This window comes from Rhododendron vialii, chromosome 12a, assembly GCF_030253575.1.
Source record: "Rhododendron vialii isolate Sample 1 chromosome 12a, ASM3025357v1".
Taxonomy (NCBI): domain Eukaryota; kingdom Viridiplantae; phylum Streptophyta; class Magnoliopsida; order Ericales; family Ericaceae; genus Rhododendron; species Rhododendron vialii.
Genome location: NC_080568.1, coordinates 16,270,353 through 16,289,401, shown reverse-complemented (window position 1 = coordinate 16,289,401; position 19,049 = coordinate 16,270,353). Strand labels below are relative to the sequence as shown.

General features: G+C 38.0%; 1 protein-coding gene, 1 long non-coding RNA gene and 1 other non-coding gene across 5 annotated transcripts; 2 read left to right on the top strand and 1 right to left on the bottom strand.

The window, feature by feature from the left end:
- Positions 1 to 370: 370 nt before the first annotated feature.
- Positions 371 to 5,245, bottom strand: LOC131311277 (zinc finger protein CONSTANS-LIKE 14-like). Of its 3 annotated transcripts, XM_058338650.1 has the most exons (5): positions 4,196 to 5,202; positions 3,989 to 4,165; positions 1,912 to 2,115; positions 982 to 1,256; positions 371 to 888 (listed from the first exon to the last, which is right to left on the bottom strand). In XM_058338650.1, exons 1-5 carry the CDS (start codon positions 4,886 to 4,888, stop codon positions 786 to 788), a joined length of 1,452 nt encoding a protein of 483 aa, XP_058194633.1. In that variant the 5' UTR covers positions 4,889 to 5,202; the 3' UTR covers positions 371 to 785. The 3 variants fall into 3 exon arrangements, with proteins under 3 accessions (XP_058194633.1, XP_058194632.1, XP_058194631.1); XM_058338649.1 differs by having other exon boundaries at positions 982 to 1,244; positions 3,989 to 5,245; XM_058338648.1 differs by having other exon boundaries at positions 3,989 to 5,202.
- On the top strand, positions 2,646 to 2,748 carry LOC131312168 (small nucleolar RNA snoR100). Its single transcript, XR_009195745.1, has one exon. It is a non-coding gene; the product is annotated as a small nucleolar RNA snoR100 (small nucleolar RNA).
- A 5,296-nt stretch (positions 5,246 to 10,541) lies between the features above and the next one.
- On the top strand, positions 10,542 to 18,292 carry LOC131310189 (uncharacterized). Its single transcript, XR_009195141.1, has 10 exons — positions 10,542 to 10,847; positions 10,903 to 10,964; positions 11,332 to 11,449; positions 11,588 to 12,087; positions 12,191 to 12,928; positions 13,961 to 14,080; positions 15,678 to 15,745; positions 15,906 to 15,995; positions 17,605 to 17,728; positions 17,841 to 18,292. It is a non-coding gene; the product is annotated as an uncharacterized LOC131310189 (long non-coding RNA).
- The last annotated feature ends 757 nt before the right edge of the window (positions 18,293 to 19,049 follow it).

Genomic DNA, 19,049 nt, shown 5'->3' with positions numbered 1-19,049 from the left:
ACCAACCAAGTCAATCCAACCTGAAACCGATGATTGCACTGTCTTATGGGTGGAACAAAATTTACCCCTGGATGAGTATTTTAGAGGCCTGGAGAGTAGCACAATGATATCAACTTATGAGCACATAATATGGATAGACACATTTCTATGAAAATCCTATCCAGAAGAAAAAAAGAATCGAACTATTACATCGAACTATATGTTCTTGAGGACACGGAACCTTCATTCAGATGTTCTCGGCAAGAAATGAACTGATTCCGGATGTTTATAGTTCAATGCAATTATTGACATGTTCAATACCCTCGACCATGAAAGAGATCCCTCTACATCCCAATCCATAACACAATGCTATTGCCACTGGAAGATGAAAAACGAAAGAAGGTGTCCACGACTCTGCTGATAAATAGAATTAAATGAAAGCAAAGATTATTTTCATCAAAAAGATGAAGAGTCAAACTACTATAGGATTGACACTGAATATCATTTCCCAGAAGAAATATTCCATAGCAGCTACCCATTCCGGCTTTGCATTTTCACCCTTGTGTGCATATTTGATGGCACCAGCCCATATATCCTGCCAGCTACTATTATTCACATCAGTAAAATAAGACTCAAATGGCATAGTTGTTGTGTGGAGAAAGAGAGATCATGCTGGAATAAAAGTGTTGCCATCACACAAGAAACAAAAGGCCACATGACTTGTACATTTAAGTGGGAGAAAATATGAATATACATACAAGATGGATCAGGAAAACTACATCTGAAAGAAGTCATTCAGAAGGGACTTAACCATCTGGAGCCTCTGTAGCCTTTACAAATCGACCTTTCACTCGCTTCCTAGTGTCTGCTCTGGCCTTCCTGGACTCGTACCGGATGTGCTTATCATATCTATTTACAATGCAAGAAGTTACAAAATGGTATCTTTGGTAAAACAGTCAATTGGATAGAACAGGGTAAAATAGAAACAGTGGCACCATGTACCTTCGGGTCTTCTTCTTTTCCTTGTAGCGTAGCATGGCATTTCCTCTGTTTTGCACAAGCACCTCCACATCAGCCTTCGTTACTGATGCTGTTCTTGTGGTCTCATCTCTCATCAGAACAGACTGGTCCGCAAAATGGATTTCCCATGGATAGCATTTTGAGTTACCAAAGGCCAAACGTGACAAGGGTGGTCTTGCTACAGGTAAATTGTTACTCTCTGATGTTGCAGGCTCCTGGCTTGCCGTTGCATTATTTGGGCTATGCTGCATCATCAACTAAAACATGAATACTTTCCTGGCCAGTAAATTACGTTTTTTAAGAGCTTGAAATACATTCTCCTCCAAATCAAACTAGAAGTGAAACGAGGACCCTCCCTTGATTAACCCAGCTCATGGTGTTTTTCGTTCTTCCACTTGGCTTCCTGAGAAATACTTTATGACTTATCTCATTCTGCTATAACTATAAGTAATGACGTATTGATATTCTTCCAAATTCACCTTGTAAGCAATCTTTGGTCATTAGTGTTTAAAAAATGTCTTTCACTAAGATTACTATTCATAGATAGTGTTATACTTCCAAGGATTCCACACTAGAGGTTGATAAACTCCAGTATCCATTTTCACCAGTCTAAGCTAGACAGTATTGCTGTTAAGGTAAACAATCCCGCTGGCTGCTTTCTAACCCCAATCCCAGGGAAAAGTCATCATAAACCTCAGAAGGATTAAGTTTAAGTTTATCACATATGGATGGCAAAGTCAAAAGAGCATTTCTTCCAACCATAGTTATACCAATATCAGCATCCCTCAGAATAAATCCGAGTAAAACAACTAAAGCTTATAAAGAATAACGCAATCCCAAAAGCAACTTACATATATTTTGTACAATGAGATAAATTTTGAAATACTAGATATGAATGATTACAAGGCTTACATTGAATGTCGCGGTATCCTCATGCGCCATGGAGGGATTCACCCCAAAGATGTCTCCACAACCTTTTGTAGTCACCAAAGATGCTTCTTTCAAGAGTTCACTATAACTCTTCATCATAAAACCTGAATTGCTTGCAGCATATACTACTTCCGACTGACCAGATTCTTCAGTGCCCCTCAACCGCCCTAAGTTAAAATCCCATATCTGCAAAGGCAAAGGAACAATGAGTACCAGTAGATTATTTACTTCACAACATGTGAATGAAGTAATAACGGAAGCAGAAGCAACTGGCAAGAGGAATAAAGAGGAAATGGAGTAAGTTGAGAGAACATAAAAGAAATTCAGGTAAAGGACTTCTGTTATCCACGATCCCACTCTACACGAAACTTAGTGCACAGCACGTTGGGAATTCATAATCCATTCCAAAGTAACCAATTTATAGTCTACTCCGCTTCCCTGAGTGTGGAATCAAGACATGCATCACTTCTCCCCTGCTCCAACCCTGGATTCTAGTGTTCAATCACATTTCCGGTGAGAGTCGGTTGATCACATGTTTGACTATTACATCCATCAATCCACTTTAAGTTATTGAGATTGCATTTCAATATATAGAATGCGTTTTTCCTCTTTCTTGGTATCTAAAATCCTCCTAAAGATATTAATTAATACAAGGAGATAAATTAATCCTCTTGTTCAGATGTTCTTTAATTGTGCATACTGATGCTCTGGACTATCAATGAAGGAAGCATGGTAATGTGAACATAAATTGATTTGGGTCTCTAGGCCTGCCCTCTTTGATGCGGCTTTGATTTGGGGGCATGGTTTTACAACAAAACGTCCTTGTAGCTCCTCGGTTCTTGGAGGTTTAGGGGGGCCACTGTTTTAGTGGTATTCTGAGAGCAGCCACTTTGTGCATATATTGCCAAAGGTTAGGTCTGTCTCCAATCATCTCCCGCTCATACCCCCAATGATTGGGGACTAGATGGGTTATGTTATGTTGTTGTTGTTCAGATGTTCTTTGCCAGTATACCATTGAGAATAAGTTTCAGATCCAAGTCGGATAGAAATTTGTTTGCCAGTATCCCATTGAGAATATAGATTACTCCATGTCTAGATAAAGAAATCCTAATTACAACGGAGAACACAGCTCAATTCCTCAACTCGAGGAATAGACAGAAGTCCCACCAAGCATGTAGACTGGTAGCCCCACAAAACGCCCTCTCAAAATGTCATAACTAATGTACTATGAGAATATGCTCGGATCATAGAAGCTGTGGTATCAGGAACAGTTCCATGAAAAGAAGAAAAACTAGACAAAATTCATGTAGGGCAGGAGCCAACAGAACCAAGAAAGACGCCAACCGAAGCTTGGTTACTTACAAACCAAATTAGTAACATATCCTGATGATCACAATAGAAGGCACAGGAGTATAGACAAGAAACAAGTAGGAGAAGTGAAGAGTATAAATCTACAAGCACATAAGCAAAGGCAACCGTAGGTAATGAAGTGGGGTGCCATGACTTGCTATCAACAACCCATAAGCAGTGTGTACATAACATAATAGCAAGCTTCTATAGTGCTGGTACACCCTCTATGAGGTCTAAACACAATGTATTACATGAAAAGAAGCAATGTATATTACATAATACTATAATAGCAAGCAAAGGGTTCTGGCACCTAATCGCTCCCTCTCTCTTTATGTCTTGAACAAGTAGACTCCATGACAAGTAGTATTAAAAAACTTGGGATTTAAACGTTCACCAATCCCATTAAGAAAAAGATATTGGTTTCTGACATTCAGATTAGAATTGATTACCAAAATAAATTTTGTAATATGAAAGAAACATTTATCTATTTTCTTGTAGATGACCGTAGCTATCAACACAATTAGATTGTTATTCATACACAGATGCATTTGGTCGCACTTTGCCAAGTTTGAATATAAACAGTCCATATGTCCCTAGTGGATGTCTAATCTTCTAGTAATACATTTTCCTGTTCTTAAATTGAAGATTTATCAACCCTAAAACAAAATCTGCACAGAACTGAAACTCCAAGTTGAGCAAGAAAGAGAACCTGAGCACCCAGACCCTTGGGATTAATCTCCCATGTGGTGTTGTTCCCAACAGCAACTGGATCCCTATCTTTCAGATCCACATGCGTCTGAACCATAAATAGGGAGTTATCAAAGGGTGCTTCTTCTTGTTCCTCTTCTTCTCGTCGTGGTTGCAGGGATTGATTCACATCCATACCCTCATCACCCCCATTTCCCAAACCAATACCAGCTTCAACATTCCCCTCCCAACCACGCCTGTTTGGTGGCGTATCCAAAACCAACTTCTCCCCACCACAATCCACTCCCACTCCCTCTCTATTAAACAGCTCAATCAACTGCCTCGACACCACCTGCTGCTTTTGCTTCTTAGAACCAACATCGTAACAAATATCATCCGTCGAATAAACAATCCTGCCATTCCAATTCCCACTCGGTACCATCAAATCCTGCAATGACTTATCATACATCCACGAAGAATCGAAAGGATTATTGTTATTATTATTAACGTTATCGGGGTCCTGATAACAAGTCCAGTTGACAATATGGTGGGGTCTCTTGGCACCCAGCAAATCGAGGCCCCAAGCGGAGGCGAGGTGGAGGGCGGAGGGGCATCCGGAGAAGGCATCGACGGGGGAGCGACGGTGGAAGGAGGTGGTGGTGCCGTGGGCGTCCCAGTCGCAGTCCTGGCAGAGGAGGAGGTTGTCGGTGTGGCAGCGGCTGGAGACGGGCTGCGAGGCGCAGTTGTCGCAGATCTGGGAGCGGAGGTGTTTCCTGGAGAGGGCGTTGGCGGAATGGACGTGGTTGTCGCACAGCAGGCACAGTTTGGCGGAGTCGGCTCTGCAGTAGAGGACGGCGCTGTGTTGGTTGCAGTAGTCGCAGGGCACGCCGTCGTCTCCGGTTCTCGCTTTCGGACTGACCATTTTCAAACCCTCCTAGAAATTGAACAAACAGATGCGGACTACTCAGGTCAGGTGGTTTTGATTAATTTTGCGTTTTTGGAAGACTGTGACTGTGAGAGAGATGAGACGTGAAAAGAAGAAGAGGAGAAATAGTACTGTATCTAAAGTAGTACGAATTTCGCGGATCAGGTTTGTGTCCGTTTTTTGGATACCGTCTGAGCAAGTTGGTACTGGGAAATTTTGTTTTGTTGGGATTGGAATGGGGGCACACGAGGAAGAAGGAACGGTGGTGGTTGCCCTGGGCTGTTGCAGATAAAAACACAGTTGAGAGAGAGAGGGAAAGAGAGAGAGAGAGAGAGAGGGAAAGAGAGAGAGATTAAGGCTCCGTTCCAGTACTCAATATAAGTACTTATTTTTTAAGAAGGTAATTTCAAGCTAAAAAATAATGTGTTTACGCAAATAATTTTTTATCAATATGGATCTTGTTTGATAGATCTCATCGAGATCTTTTATACGGTGCAAAAATAATCAAAAAATTATTTTTCATTTACATTATTTTTGAGTTTGAAAATATGAAATAAATACTTATTTTTTAAGAAGGTGTTCTGGAACGGAGCCTAAATGTTATTTACACACCACCAAACACGACTTTTCACATACAATAGAGCTCCACACACTACTACGTGAGAGCTCGTGTTTGATGTTATGTTTGAATTATTGTGTGAGTAGTATTGTCCCTCAATTATTGTGTTGGTTTTTGATAACTATTGTGTTGGTTGTGCACGTAATTTTAACTGTCTAGATGTATTTGAACGGTCTAGATATAAAAAAATTCTTCTAGGGAAAAATTTAACTTTTTCAAAAAAGAGTTTGAGTAAGTCCTGACAATGTATATAATAATGAACGGCTAGAGATTGATTATGTATTGTATTTTATATAACCAACCAAGAGTCATTCTACAACCACATCCAACTACACATCCATACTCATAATAGGGGTGGAGCTCGCACACACTACACACCCAGTGTGTGTGGGCCCCACCTCTATTGTGAGTATGAATATGTATTTAGATGTATAATTGGATGTGGTGTTAGAATTATTGACCAATCATTGTGGGTAGCACTTTTGATAATTGAGCGCGTAGCATTTTTGTACTTTTACACACCTTTCAAAAACAATATATAATACTTTTACACTTTTTAGTGTGTGGAAAATGCTAATGTAATTAGAATCAGTGGTGCTACAGTTCCCAACGGAAGGATTTTTGATCGGAATCCCGACGTCTCGCTGGGCACGCTCCGGCCACCGGACGACCGATCCGAGTCGTTCAAAAATTCTATAAAAAAAAATCGAATGGGTTTGCGCTAGAATAAATGGCATCCAGCAAATGTAAATGGCTGATCCAAACACTCCATTTTTGGCCGATCCAAACAATCCATTTTTGGCCGATCCAAACACAAAAATGGATTATTTGGATCGGCCATCTACACACGTTGGATGCTATTTATTCTCGCGCAAGCCCACTCGAATTTTTTTTTTAGAATTTTTGGACGACTCGGATTGGCCATCCGGTGGCCGGAATGTGCCCAGAGGGGCGTCGAGATTCCGATCGGAATTTTTGGTCGGGAAGCTTAGACTTTCTGAATTGGAATGGGCTCCCATCCAATTTCATTTCATCTGGCCCAATCGGGTTTTGACCATTTGTGGGTTCTTTCAAAAAGCACATCAATAATCGGAATCGTTTAACTTTTTGAAATTTATTGGCAACATTGACCGTGTCTGAAATGACGTTAATCGGATACTATTTGGGTATAATTTTGAAACGCATTTTCAAACCAACAGGTTAAACTTTTACGAGATTTAATGATAAGTTCACTATAAACATTTCACAAGCCCACAAGTTCACCTAATAAGTCTGTGCACAAAGGTTTTTCACGCACAGATCATGACATGGGACCTGCACAAATGATCCGAGCCGTTCATTAAATTTAAAATATGTTTTCAAAGGTCTCCGTAATAAATCAACTTAATCCACTTCCTATAAGTATTTGATCCAATCATCTTACTTAACATTCAGTTTTAAAGATCTTAAAACCTGAATGAAAAGTTAGATGATTGAATCGAGCACTTATAGGTATCGAATTGAGATGATTTCTCACAGACGCCTTTGAAAAAATGTTTTAAATTTAATGAACAACTCAGATTATTTGTGTGGAACCCGTAATGAGCCTTACATCACAATCTGTGCATGAAAAATCTGTGTCATTAGCACTATTGCGAAACAGAAAGTCTGTCCACACAAACATTTCATGCACAGATTTTTGTGTAGGACACATCACGAGTTTCACACAAATGATCCGAGCCATTTATTAAATGTAAAATACTTTTTCAAGGATCCCCATAAAAAATAAGCTCAATTCGATAATTATAAGTGCTTGATCCAATCATTTAACTTTTCATTATCTTAAAATCTCAATGAAAAGTTAGATGATTGGATTGAGAACTTATAAATATCGGATTGAGTTGATTTTTTACGAAAACCCTTGAAAAATGATTTACATTTAATGAATGGGCTTGAATCGTTTGTGTGAGACCTATGGTAAACCCCACAAAAAAATTTGTGCACTTTTGTCTGTGTGGGTAACAGCTTTCATACCGAAATGATTGAAGTGGGACTAAAATGCATCTTGAAGAATTACGCAATTTCGCAATTTGTGTGAATACATTGAGACTAAATCAATTTGGTATGTGCAGGCTTATATATTATTCTCTCCGTCCCTTTTTAAGTGTCCAGTTTCGTAATTTCAACTTGTTTATGAGACATTATTATTACACATTTCATATCAACTTTTACCTTCACTTTTCATATTTACTCTCCAAGAAAATATTATCATTACATTTTTACTCACTAACTTCTCAAAATAGAATATACTTTTAGGGACAAAATGTTACTCCCTCCGTCTATTTTTAAGTATTTTACTTCGTAACTCCAACTTATTAAAAAAATATTATTATACCTTTCACATTAACTTTTTCCTCTACTTTTCCTACTTATCCATCATCATTACACTTTTACTCACTTATTTTTCAAAATGGAATCTATTTTTAGGAACAAAATAGACAATGCACTAACTTTTACCCACTAACTTTATAAAAACGGACATTTATTTAGGGACAACCTAAAATGAAATACTGAACTCTAAATAAAGGACGGAGGGAGTACATCCCACAACGAGAAATTTGAAAGGAATTAAGTTGTATATAAGGATTCGTGAGCAGCTATTATATAACATAAGGCTAATCCTTTGAGTCACGTGGTTAGGCAAGGGTAAATAGGTTCGCTGGCGCGAGTTATTACACAAAATAAAAAATGTATTAACTTTTACCCACTAAGTTTACAAAATGGACACTTATTAAGAGAAAAAAATCCAAAATAAAATACTAGACTTTAAAGAATGGACAGATAGAATATTTTGTTTATTAGATGGATTGTGCAGTCAAGTGAGATAACAATGTATAGCATTCCATAAATTATTTTATTGTGCTTTGTGTTGGTTTGTTTTTACTCATAGGCAGCTCTAAATGTAAGTGTGGGTGGTCATTTGAACACCCAAATTTTTTATTTCTGGATATAAGTTAGTAATTTTATTTTAGGTTTGGTTTCAACACTTAGTTCTATACTATGAACACTCATTAATTTAGGTAAATCACAATTGAACACCTAATACATTAGCTCAAAACAAGGCGCACACTCTTAACGCCAAAAATTAGAAAAATAGAGAGAATAAAGTATATATTGGTACCGGTATTGGTATCAAACAAGATTTATATTGGATAGTTTTAGCATTATAGATTGAAAGATTTAAACAATTTTTTGAGGGTAGTGATAATGCCAAAATTGTTTTTGTTGATGCCAAAACTCTAGTATCTAAAAGTCTTGTACATTGTACATGATACAAGTCTTTTATTCACTAGAGTTTTGGCACTAAAAAAAACAGCTTTGGCATTATCATTTTCCTTTTTTAAATGTCCAAAATAGTTACATGGACTCTCATTTAGGAACAGATGGAGTAAATGAAAATGCTTTTAGGAGAAAGGGAGGGTGTCTTCCTCGGAGAAACGAAGAAAATAAAAGGGCATGTTTGGCAAACAAGTACTCCCTCCGTCCGGATTTAGTAGTCCCTCGTTCAATTCTAACTGGATAAAAAATGAGTTATATCTTTAAATTGGTAATGAATTTTATATCCAATATGAATCTTGTTTGTGTAGTCGTGTCGCCCTGAGAGTATATGCTAAAATTTCCCTTTCCTATGTGCTAAAATTTGTTGAGTTTATGTTGTCGTGTCGCCCTGAGAGTATGTGCTAAAATTTCCCTTTCCTATATCCACTAATGAAAGAATTTAATTGTGTTGATTGCTTATTCCTGCTTCCTAACTCAATTACAAACTTTTACTAGCTTGTTTGGAATTAACCAAAAAAAAAACCACTCCCACATATTATTTTTGGAAACTTCGGAGCACAATAGTTTCTATCCCTACCTTGATTGTATGAATTGGTTTTCAAATTTTCATATTTGATGATATTGTCTTTGTGTTCAAAGTCTACAACTTAAAACATTTTTTTTAACGTAACTCAAGTGTCTGTGGATCTACTTACGCACAAATCAACTAATCTCGGAGGAAGACCAATTTCACTATCCACTTGCAGTCTTATAGGAAGAATAAAACCCAATACATTTTGAGGGGTGGGATCCGCGCGTGAAACCCTACTTATCACCGACCAAACATTTGAAGGGTGGGACCTGCGCGTGAAACCCTACTTATCACTAGGGCTGCAAACGATCCGAGCCGCTTGCGAGCGGCTCGAGGCTCGGCTCGGCTCGGCTCAGTTCGAGACACAAACGAACGAGTTCGAGCTAAAATGTTCGGCTCGTTTATGAAACGAGCCGAGCTCGAGCTAGTCGAAACTCGGCTCGAATTGGCTCGCGAGCCCAACTATTTTTTATTATATATATATATATATATATATATATTACTTACAGAGCTCGAGTTCGGCTCACTCGGCTCGTTTATGATTACTTACAGAGCTTGAGCTCGGCTCGTTTATGTGTGTGTGTATATATATATATATATATATATATATATATATATATATATATATTTGTTTAATAAACGAGCCGAGCTCGAGCTCTGTAAGTGCATCTCGAGCCGAGCTCGAGCTCGAGTCCTGCAGCTCGTCACGAGCTCAAGCCAACTAAATTTTTGGCGAGCCGAGCTCGAACACTCTAAAACTCGGCTCGGCTCGGCTCGTTTACAGCCCTACTTATATATATATATATATTTGTTTCATAAACGAGCCGAGCTCGAGTTCTGCAAGTGCATCTCGAGCCGAGCTCGAGCTCGAGCTCGAGTCCTGCAGCTCGTTACGAGCTCGAGCTAACTAAATTTTTGGCGAGCCAAGCTCGAACACTCTAAAACTCAGCTAGGCTCGGCTGGTTTACGGCCCTACTTATCACCGACCAAGCATTCAAATTCTCTTTTATACACAATTTCTTCCACTCTCACACCGCCCGGTCCGCCCCACCCACGCTCCCCAATCCGCTCCCCCAACGGCCAAACCCACACAAGAAAACCCATCCCTGCACACGATGACGATTCACCGCACTCGTCCCCTGCACACGATGACGATTCACGCAAACGAAGAAGAACAAGACCAGACTCCGACCCGGCGTCAGCATCCGATTCCAATGCGGACAGCCAGGACTCGCCGCCGCAGCGGAGTCACAGCCACCACGGCCGACGGCGCCGCGATTCTGAGGACAGCGACGATGGCAGGAGGAGGAAGAGATCGTCTTCGAAGAAGATTACGGACGATGGCGTTGCCCAGTACCTTGCCAAGAAAGCTCAGAAGAAGGTGCCGTTAGTAGGTACTGTTTTCGAAGAAGATTACGGGCAATGACGTTTATTTCTGTCCTGGACCGGTAACGGACGATGACCTTGCCAAGAAAACTATGAGTTGTTCGTGTATGTTTGCAGATTTCTCATGTTGGACAGCAGTCTACTAGGGGAAGGGTAGTCCGTCGACGATCTTTGAAACGGTAACCCTTCCCGTCGACGATCTTTGAAACGGTAAGACTAAATCATACAAAGACAAACTGATAATTTTATTAATTACCTTTCAGAAATTTTACTAAAGCTTTGTGGGTTTTGTATCATTTTGTTAAATTTGTTGTGGGTTTGTAGGGAAGTTTTTAGTATTTTTGGACTAAAGAGTTGCGGATTTTAAATCTTTTTTGTGCAATTTGTTTTTCAAAATTTTTTCTTAGTATGAACCATTATTTGAAATACTGAGATGAGTAATGGGTCGTGGATAGTTTTTTTTGTGTTTTGAAGAGTTTCTTGAGTAGGCTTATTGTCTAGTTAGGGTTTCTGGATACAGTTTCTAAAGATCAAGAACGTGATTAGGTATGGATTGGATCGGGGTTTTGTATTCTCCATTATTTTGCCTAGTTTGAAGAGTTTCCTGAGGAGATGTATTTCGGGCTTTGGCTTTGCTCAAGGTCATCGTCCTCGGCTATATCGGGTATGATGCTGGTCGTTAATATTTGATTTGGCAATTGGGTTTGTTTCTCTGGCTTGGTTTAAAGCATCATGGGAGTTTGTTTTGTTTCGAAATCACGTAATACTTCATTCCTTCTAATTCCTGTTGTGTTTTCTTCAGGGTAGGGAAGACATCTTTGATGAATCAGCATCCTAAACTTGGGCATATAAACACCACTTTTGCAAGATCATTTACTGCTGGTGTATTAGCAGACAGGGTTTTCGTTAAAAAGTGACAAATAAAATTGCTACTTAGTGATTTTAATATTATGCCATGTTTGATTTCTAGATTAGAGTAACATTGTATTACAAAGTATATGAGAATGCATTTTTAGTATTTTTCGCTGTGGTAAATGGCGGAGGGATTACTTAACCAAGTGCATATCAGTTTTACAACGGGGTTTTCAATGCTTGAAAACTACGTCATTTTAGTGCATAAACGGTGCCATGTGCCCCCTGCATTTGAGTTCATTGTGTTAGAAACCACTGTAATGTTTGTGGTTCTTTAACGATTACTCCAGATATATCTACAAGAAATTCAGGCAACAATATATGTCTACAATTGGAGCCGATTTTGTCACAAAAGAACCAAAGATTGATGGAAAACCGGTCACTTTGGAAGTGTGTAATCAGCTCAACCTAATACTAATCTATGTATTTTGCATGAAACGACATATTAGTTTACTCACATATGCTGAATTTATGTGTTAATCGCGTTTTTTAGATTTGGGACATGGCTGGGCAAGAAAGTCTGCATCCTTGTATATGATGTGAATATACTCAAGTCATTTGAGACACTTCAAAATTGGCATGACGAGTTTCTTAAGTAGGTTACAATCTTTTTGCTCGATGGTTTATTTTTAAAGATTATACATGGGCATTAAACCACTTTAGTTTCCACATCTCTATTTGGGTGAGGGTTGCGGTTATATATCAAATAGATCTATTATTTTCTCTACACAACCAAACATGAGGATTGAATTTGGAATCTTTTATTCTTCCTCCTTGTCCTTCATTTTCCCTCTCCATATCTCTTTCCCTCCTCGGATTGAAATGGCAAGCGTAGCATTGTTGGAGTTATATATTGATCCTAGCTAGGGAGCAACCATAGATCAAATGCGTTCATTAAGCCATCTTATGCATAGATACAATCACATTAAAGAACATAAATAAAGTGAAGGGATTTCAAGAACAGATCTCTTGTAGTTCGTTTTTTGCGTAGAGGTTTAAAAAAAGGAATAACAAACCAGATTCTAAGATAGCATTTGATACCTCTGGTTTTTGATGATTGGTTTGATATGTAACTCTAGGCAGATTCGAAGGAGCCAGATACATTTCCTTTCGTGAGATCTGTTATCAATATGGTGAGGATGCACTCAAACAAGGAATGGGTGGTGGCGCTGGTATGCATGACCCATTTGATATCTTCCAGCTATTTTTGGTCGTGGAAGCCTATTTGGAGGTGAGATGCCAAGCATTAGCTCTTTCCAAAGTTGGTTGATTATTTAGTAAGCGTTGTAGATATTAAGTATCGAAGTTTTTGATGGATTTATATTGTTGGTTATCAAGTGGTGGTAGTAGCAGAGGACGAAGGCAAAGGAGGGGAGATGATGTAGTTCACCCCTTGGCCTCTCTTGAGGACTTGAACATTAGGACATCCAAGAAGCTCTCTCCTCAGATGTTGCTGGATTTTTCTTTGGCGATAGGTGGAAGTCATTTGTTTGTGGACACAACCTGTCAACCTACCACGCATTAGTGCTGAACCCTAATGTAAATGTAGAATTGCACACCTTGGTGTTTGGTCCACATGACTGGGCTTGAACTGAATAACGTGATTGAATTCATATTTTTGACTGATCAATTGAATTTATATTTTTGAACTACCACCATCAGTCAAATTAGTATGGCCTATGTAAGGATTATGAGCTTGTATGTTACTCGTATGTACGTAGGTAGAAAATGCAAGTTTAAATTAGGAAGGCTGACTACTCTGGTTTTAGTTAGCAACTCTGTAATTGTCGGCTTATCTTCCAGATTTTTTGGTAATTAGTTCCGTTGCCAAAGGTTAGGTCTGTCTCTAATCCTCCTCCACCCATACCCCAATGATTGGAGACTACATGAGTTTTGTTGTTGTTGTAGTTCCGTTGCCAGCTTCACCATGTTCACATGCATCAATTTGGCAACTATAACTCCAACCCTTTTGTCTTGTCTCTCCACCGCAGCTGCATACGTTTGCTATACCATTTGCACATGTTTAACGACTATACAATGCACGTATTAGACAACTTATTGAAACTCATATCTAAACTATTATACTGAGCATGCGTTTCATGCAACGCACGAGTGGTGACACTAGTTACTTGAGAAAGGTACGATTTGGCTCCGTTTCGAGACTATGATTTTACTTTACTCTTTCATGGATGCATACGTAACTGGGTTTGTCTGATTTCCATTGTTATTTCGCTTAATGAACTGGATTTGTTATGTTTCCAAGCTTGGTTACAAAGGAATTTATTGAGCTGCTGCTGAGAGGAATTGTGGAGAGTAACTGCTGAAGAAATCAATGGCTTGCAGATAGATAGTAGCTGTGCCTTCTGCCATTGATGCCTATCCGGTTTGCTTACCTTTGTTTTTCCCTTTTCTGACTTGCTTTCCTTACGCTTTTTTTTTTTATGATGATCTGCGCGAGATACCGTTTCGATGATTAGGAGGGATTCCCAAACATTAGTTTGCTTTATACACCTTCATTACACAATCTAGAGTTTAGAGATTCAAATAAATTCTAATATCTTTTGTTATTTATTTGCTTGTCAATTTGCTTAGAAGAAAACAATCAATTGTGATAAGCTCAAAATTTAGAGGCAGTGGGCCTTTAGCTAGACAAAATGCACAAAAAATAGTCATAATGATCTTGGAAATGTTTTTTGTTGGAATAGATGAGAAAACATTGTTTTGTTGAATGTTTGTCGCTTGAACCAAATTGAAACTAATTTGCTAACATAGTTTATAACTCGGTACCCTTTACATGCTCCCTTTTGGCAAAGAGGGATATTCTTGTGTCAATTATGTTGCCATTTGTGGTGTTCTAAAGTATAAAATTCTTTGGAGCTATAAACATGAAGTTTTGAGGCAGACTACAATTTATGCATGTATCCATTTTCAGTGACACATGTTGGACTTTATACTTATTCATTGTAGTTCTTATTGTTGATAACAAATATAATCAGATCTCTTCCCTTGCAAATTTTTAGACTCTCAAGCATTATGGCTATGATATTTTTGTGCTTTTGGATTTAAAATTTGTGCTTTTCCTGTTTGGTTTACTTGCTTATTGCTTGGGTGTGCTTACGAGTGCGCATTATGTTTATTCACATTATTTTTTGAATATAAATATTGGCAAGTCCCTTAGTGCATTGTTTTAAAACAAGAACCGCCACTCTGCTTGCTTTTGTGCACCTTGAAGTTCAGTTTTACCACTTCTTGGCTGTGCATATACATACTTCACTTTAATTGTGAAAGTTAATACTTATCGTGATGGGTTGTGTGCATATTCTTGAAATTGGAGTGGTTGCCATCTATCTATGGAGTATTTCACAATAGAAGTACCTGACTCTTGTAGATTTTATAGGGACTCTTCTCATATTTTACAACATTTTAGATGCTAGTTGATAGAAAATAAACTTATGCTTTAGATGCAATATTGCATTTGTATTGGCTAACACTATCATGATGACTTACATTACAAGTGCATTTGGAAAGAGACATGGTGCCCCTTGTATGAACTTATTGTGGCATTGTGTGTGTGGTAGCGATGAGTAATATTGAATTGTAGCATAGTGGTTGTCATCTATCTATGGAGTATTTCACATCTGGAAACTTCTGCTTTAGTGAACGCCCGGGTCAGACCCTCACTTGAGCTTGTGATCATAACGAATACTTAAGTTGGCTGTTGATCGTGGGTTTATCAGTTTTGTACCTATTTGCTTTCATTCTCATTTATTGCAATTTCTTCCTGAAAGGGGAAAAATTAGATGAGAATTTATTACAAACATCTCCTATTACTGCTCTTCAATCATTTTTGTTTGCAAGGAGATATTCATTCATCAGAAATAGTGGGCCATAGAACGACTGAAGATCTTCTCCTACATATTTTTGCATTTCTGCTAATATATATTTAAAGGTTGCTGAACATTCTGTCGTATTTGTCACAGATAGTCCACCGAAAAGGCATGATGTTAGGGGGGCCATTGATGCCATGGAGAAGATGGCTGATCATGCTGTAAGCTCAACTTCATTTTAGAACACTTTAAACTTTTTTTTTTGTTTTTTTGTTTTTTTTTTTTTTGGGGGGGGGGGGGGGGGGGGGGGGGGGGGGGTTGTGTTGAGGTTTGTTATCAAACTATCTGAATTTACCTCTTTTCATGTGTTGCCACTTGTAGGTTCTTGCTGATGTGATACGCTTTTTGATTGGATACCTGCACTTGTCTACTTCCGCTCCTTACAGGCCTTCTTGAAAGCAGCATGGATAGGTAATAGTTTCTGTCTGGCCTTTCATTCACTTCTAGCCATGTAAAGACAATGATAAAAGCTGAAACTTAGACGTGGTCAGTACTTTATCATTTATAGGTTAGGACCTTATATTTGTTTTCTTGGTTTATTAAAAATCAAAGCACTTAACAGCCAGTGAGTTCCTGGCCACAAAGCCTACTGGTTGGCAAGAACAATGCATTTTGAACTTTTTGTGCTTGACCATAGGTTGGCCAAGTAGTTGAGACACTCTTTAACAGGCATTGCGAATCATAGGTTCCCATTACAAAAGAAGGAAAAAACTGTGTATTGTGATAAATAGTACAGCTAACTGGTGAATAGGCATGTTGGTATAATGGATCAGCTACCAATCTTAATAATCCTATATCTATCCCAATTTTGAAGACACAAAATCTTTCACCACAAACCCTTCTCTGTAATCTCCATCTGTCTACAAACCCTTCTCTATAATCTCCATCTGTCTACAAACCCTCTAAATCTAAAGCCAACAATCATCCCCTCTCTCTTATTAATTCAGCGTTGAGGATTGATGAATTTGGAATGATTTGTGTTTGACAAGATCTTTGTTTTGGTAATTTCTTTGTATTTTCATTTGTTTTCTAGTTTTCATATCAACAAGCTCGGTAAAGAATTGATCTAAACATATCAGTCAAGCTTATTAAATGATGTTCACTTTTACGCTCACTGGTAAAACTTCTCTTTCTGTAATTTTTGGAGCATAATGAACATGTTCGTGTCTTTTTTTTTTATTCATTCAATTTGATTTCTCACTGATAACCTTCTTGGTCAAGAGTTAGGCTTCTTTCAATTTGCTCATGTCACAACTGTCTTGGTTGTTTTGATGACTGTGTAATTAATAATGTGTTAATGAAAGTAGGGTAAATGAGTTGCATTGAATTTGTCCTTAAATTTACTTTCTAGCACTTTCTCCTAATAGTGCGCTATTATATAGTTTTTGTTAAACTGAGTTACAATGCTTAGCCATAACCCATTGGTTAGGGAATTAAAGAGTGGAAAAACATTAGAAGATAGCGGCTACTAGGTGTTTGACTAAATGCCCAACAATGGGTCATGAGGTAAAGAGGGTTGAGGGCATCCAAAATAGTTTAAATTCTATATATGTTGGCTGGCGGGGAAGGCTCTGATAGATGTGATTATGAAAAAGGGTAGGATTTCAAATAGTTTGTGACATGTGCCGCACTTGAATTGTGTCATTTGAACTCTAGATATTTGTCCATTTGAACATGGTTTTGTGATGCAGTACCATTAAACATTAGAATTCTATGTCGGGTATTGTTTGTTTATTGGTTGTGCTTGACTTAGTTTTTTTTTTTTGTTGGCTATGCTATGGTTACAAGTACCACTTACACTTTCAAATTTCAGAGGGCCTTCTTATTTTTAGTTGGTTTCTGTACTGGATCACAAAGACGAGAAGGACTGGGGTGATTTTTGATAGCTTGAACTTTTTATGATAGGATCGAGAGAGCCCAAGCCCAGTTGCTTCTCCAACTAAATTTGTCGCTCAGTGAGACTGGGTCGTCCAAAGTAGCATTACATTGAGGGCTTAGATTTTTTCTTTTCAATTTGCAGTTTCTGGGTTTTGTTTTTCAGTTTCCAATTTGTGTTACAGGTTGCCAAATGTCTAACACATGCTAAGTGTCGCTATCACCAATACTCTTCCATTTCGAAGCCAACTCCTGAAATTCCAATAATGGTAATTTCTGTTCATTAGGTTTTTATCACTCTTTGGCTTCTTTGAAGTTTCTAATTTTTCATGCATTCAGTTCGGGTCTTAAGGCTTTATTTGTTCCATTTTCTACTCATAGGCTCATTGGGAAGGAACAGTCAACGGTATCATTTTGTACTAAGCAAAACTTTAATAATTTACTCCACCTTTGTGCGAATAGAACCTTTTTTTTATTACTATTTGGTTTGTTTGTTTCTGCGACAATGAGTTTTAGTGCGGTGCAATAAATTTCAGTTGAGGATTTTTAGTTAATTGATGATAACGATTTGATTATTTGAATTTTCTTGTAGATAACAATTTTTGCATGTGAATATCCTAATTCCTTTTTGAAAATTCTCGAGGCATGCTGCTTCTGGCTAGGCGTTCCGCTATTTTAGTTCTAATAATTACTGCTTTTATCAATTTTTTTTGCTCATGAAGAGTAGTGACTGAATGTTACTGAAGGGTATAAACTAGCTGTTTGGACGTAATGTATATTACTGAAACTACCTTTTTGAAAGCATGCATTCAGTACCATATTGGAGATTAAGTGCTGAAATAGTTATTTAACAGCCTTATAGATGCTGAAATCCATATTCCAAATTGTTGAAGTTGATGATATAAAAGCTGAGATAGTGCTTACAAGTGATGACCTTTTGTTTTGGCTGATTGGAAAAGGTAGCTTTATATTTTTCCCCTTTTTGATTGTGTTTAGGTACTCATCTTTGTCCTTTGAGCCATACTTTGAACTTGGGTTGAGAATATGTTGACTACGTATGTTTGAGTTTCTAAGTAGGGTATACAAATTTGGTTTTTCCCTAAACACCAATAAAAATTTGTGCACCAGTCATTTCTTTTTCTTCATGATAATAGATTTTCTTCTATAGTAAGAATTTAAACAAAAAATGAGGATACGAAAAAGGTGTAAATACAACATAGGCTTAGAAATGTGAGTTCTTTATAGGCTAAATTTCTGAAAACATTGTATGAATACCTGAATGAAGAGACAGGAAGAGAGAAAGGGAGAGGGATATGTATCCCCTTCAAGTAGTTTTTGTTCATTGTAGTTTTTTTGTGTTTTTTTGTTGGATTGAAATATGACTAACTTATGATGTGGCTTTTCTTCTTTGCACGGGTTCTCTTTTTGCTTTCTACATCACCAAGTTGGTCAAGTCAGCATGCTGTTGTAGAATTTCCACATTGGGTGTTGGATTTAAGGAGTTTATTTTCCCTTGGTGCGAATGGACCACTAATTTTACCGTTTTATCATACTATATGTGTCTAAGCTGTTTTTTGTTTGATAACCAAG

What these genes read in the sequence shown, in the direction of transcription:
- LOC131311277 (XM_058338648.1), bottom strand. Translation starts at nt 4,888, where the DNA reads ATGGTCAGTCCGAAAGCGAGAACCGGAGACGACGGCGTGCCCTGCGAC. An exon ending in CCAAGGGTCTGGGTGCTCAG is followed by an intron (nt 2,116 to 3,988) that starts GTTCTCTTTCTT and finishes TTGCCTTTGCAG; the next exon opens with ATATGGGATTTTAACTTAGG. An exon ending in GAAAAGAAGAAGACCCGAAG is followed by an intron (nt 889 to 981) that starts GTACATGGTGCC and finishes CATTGTAAATAG; the next exon opens with ATATGATAAGCACATCCGGT.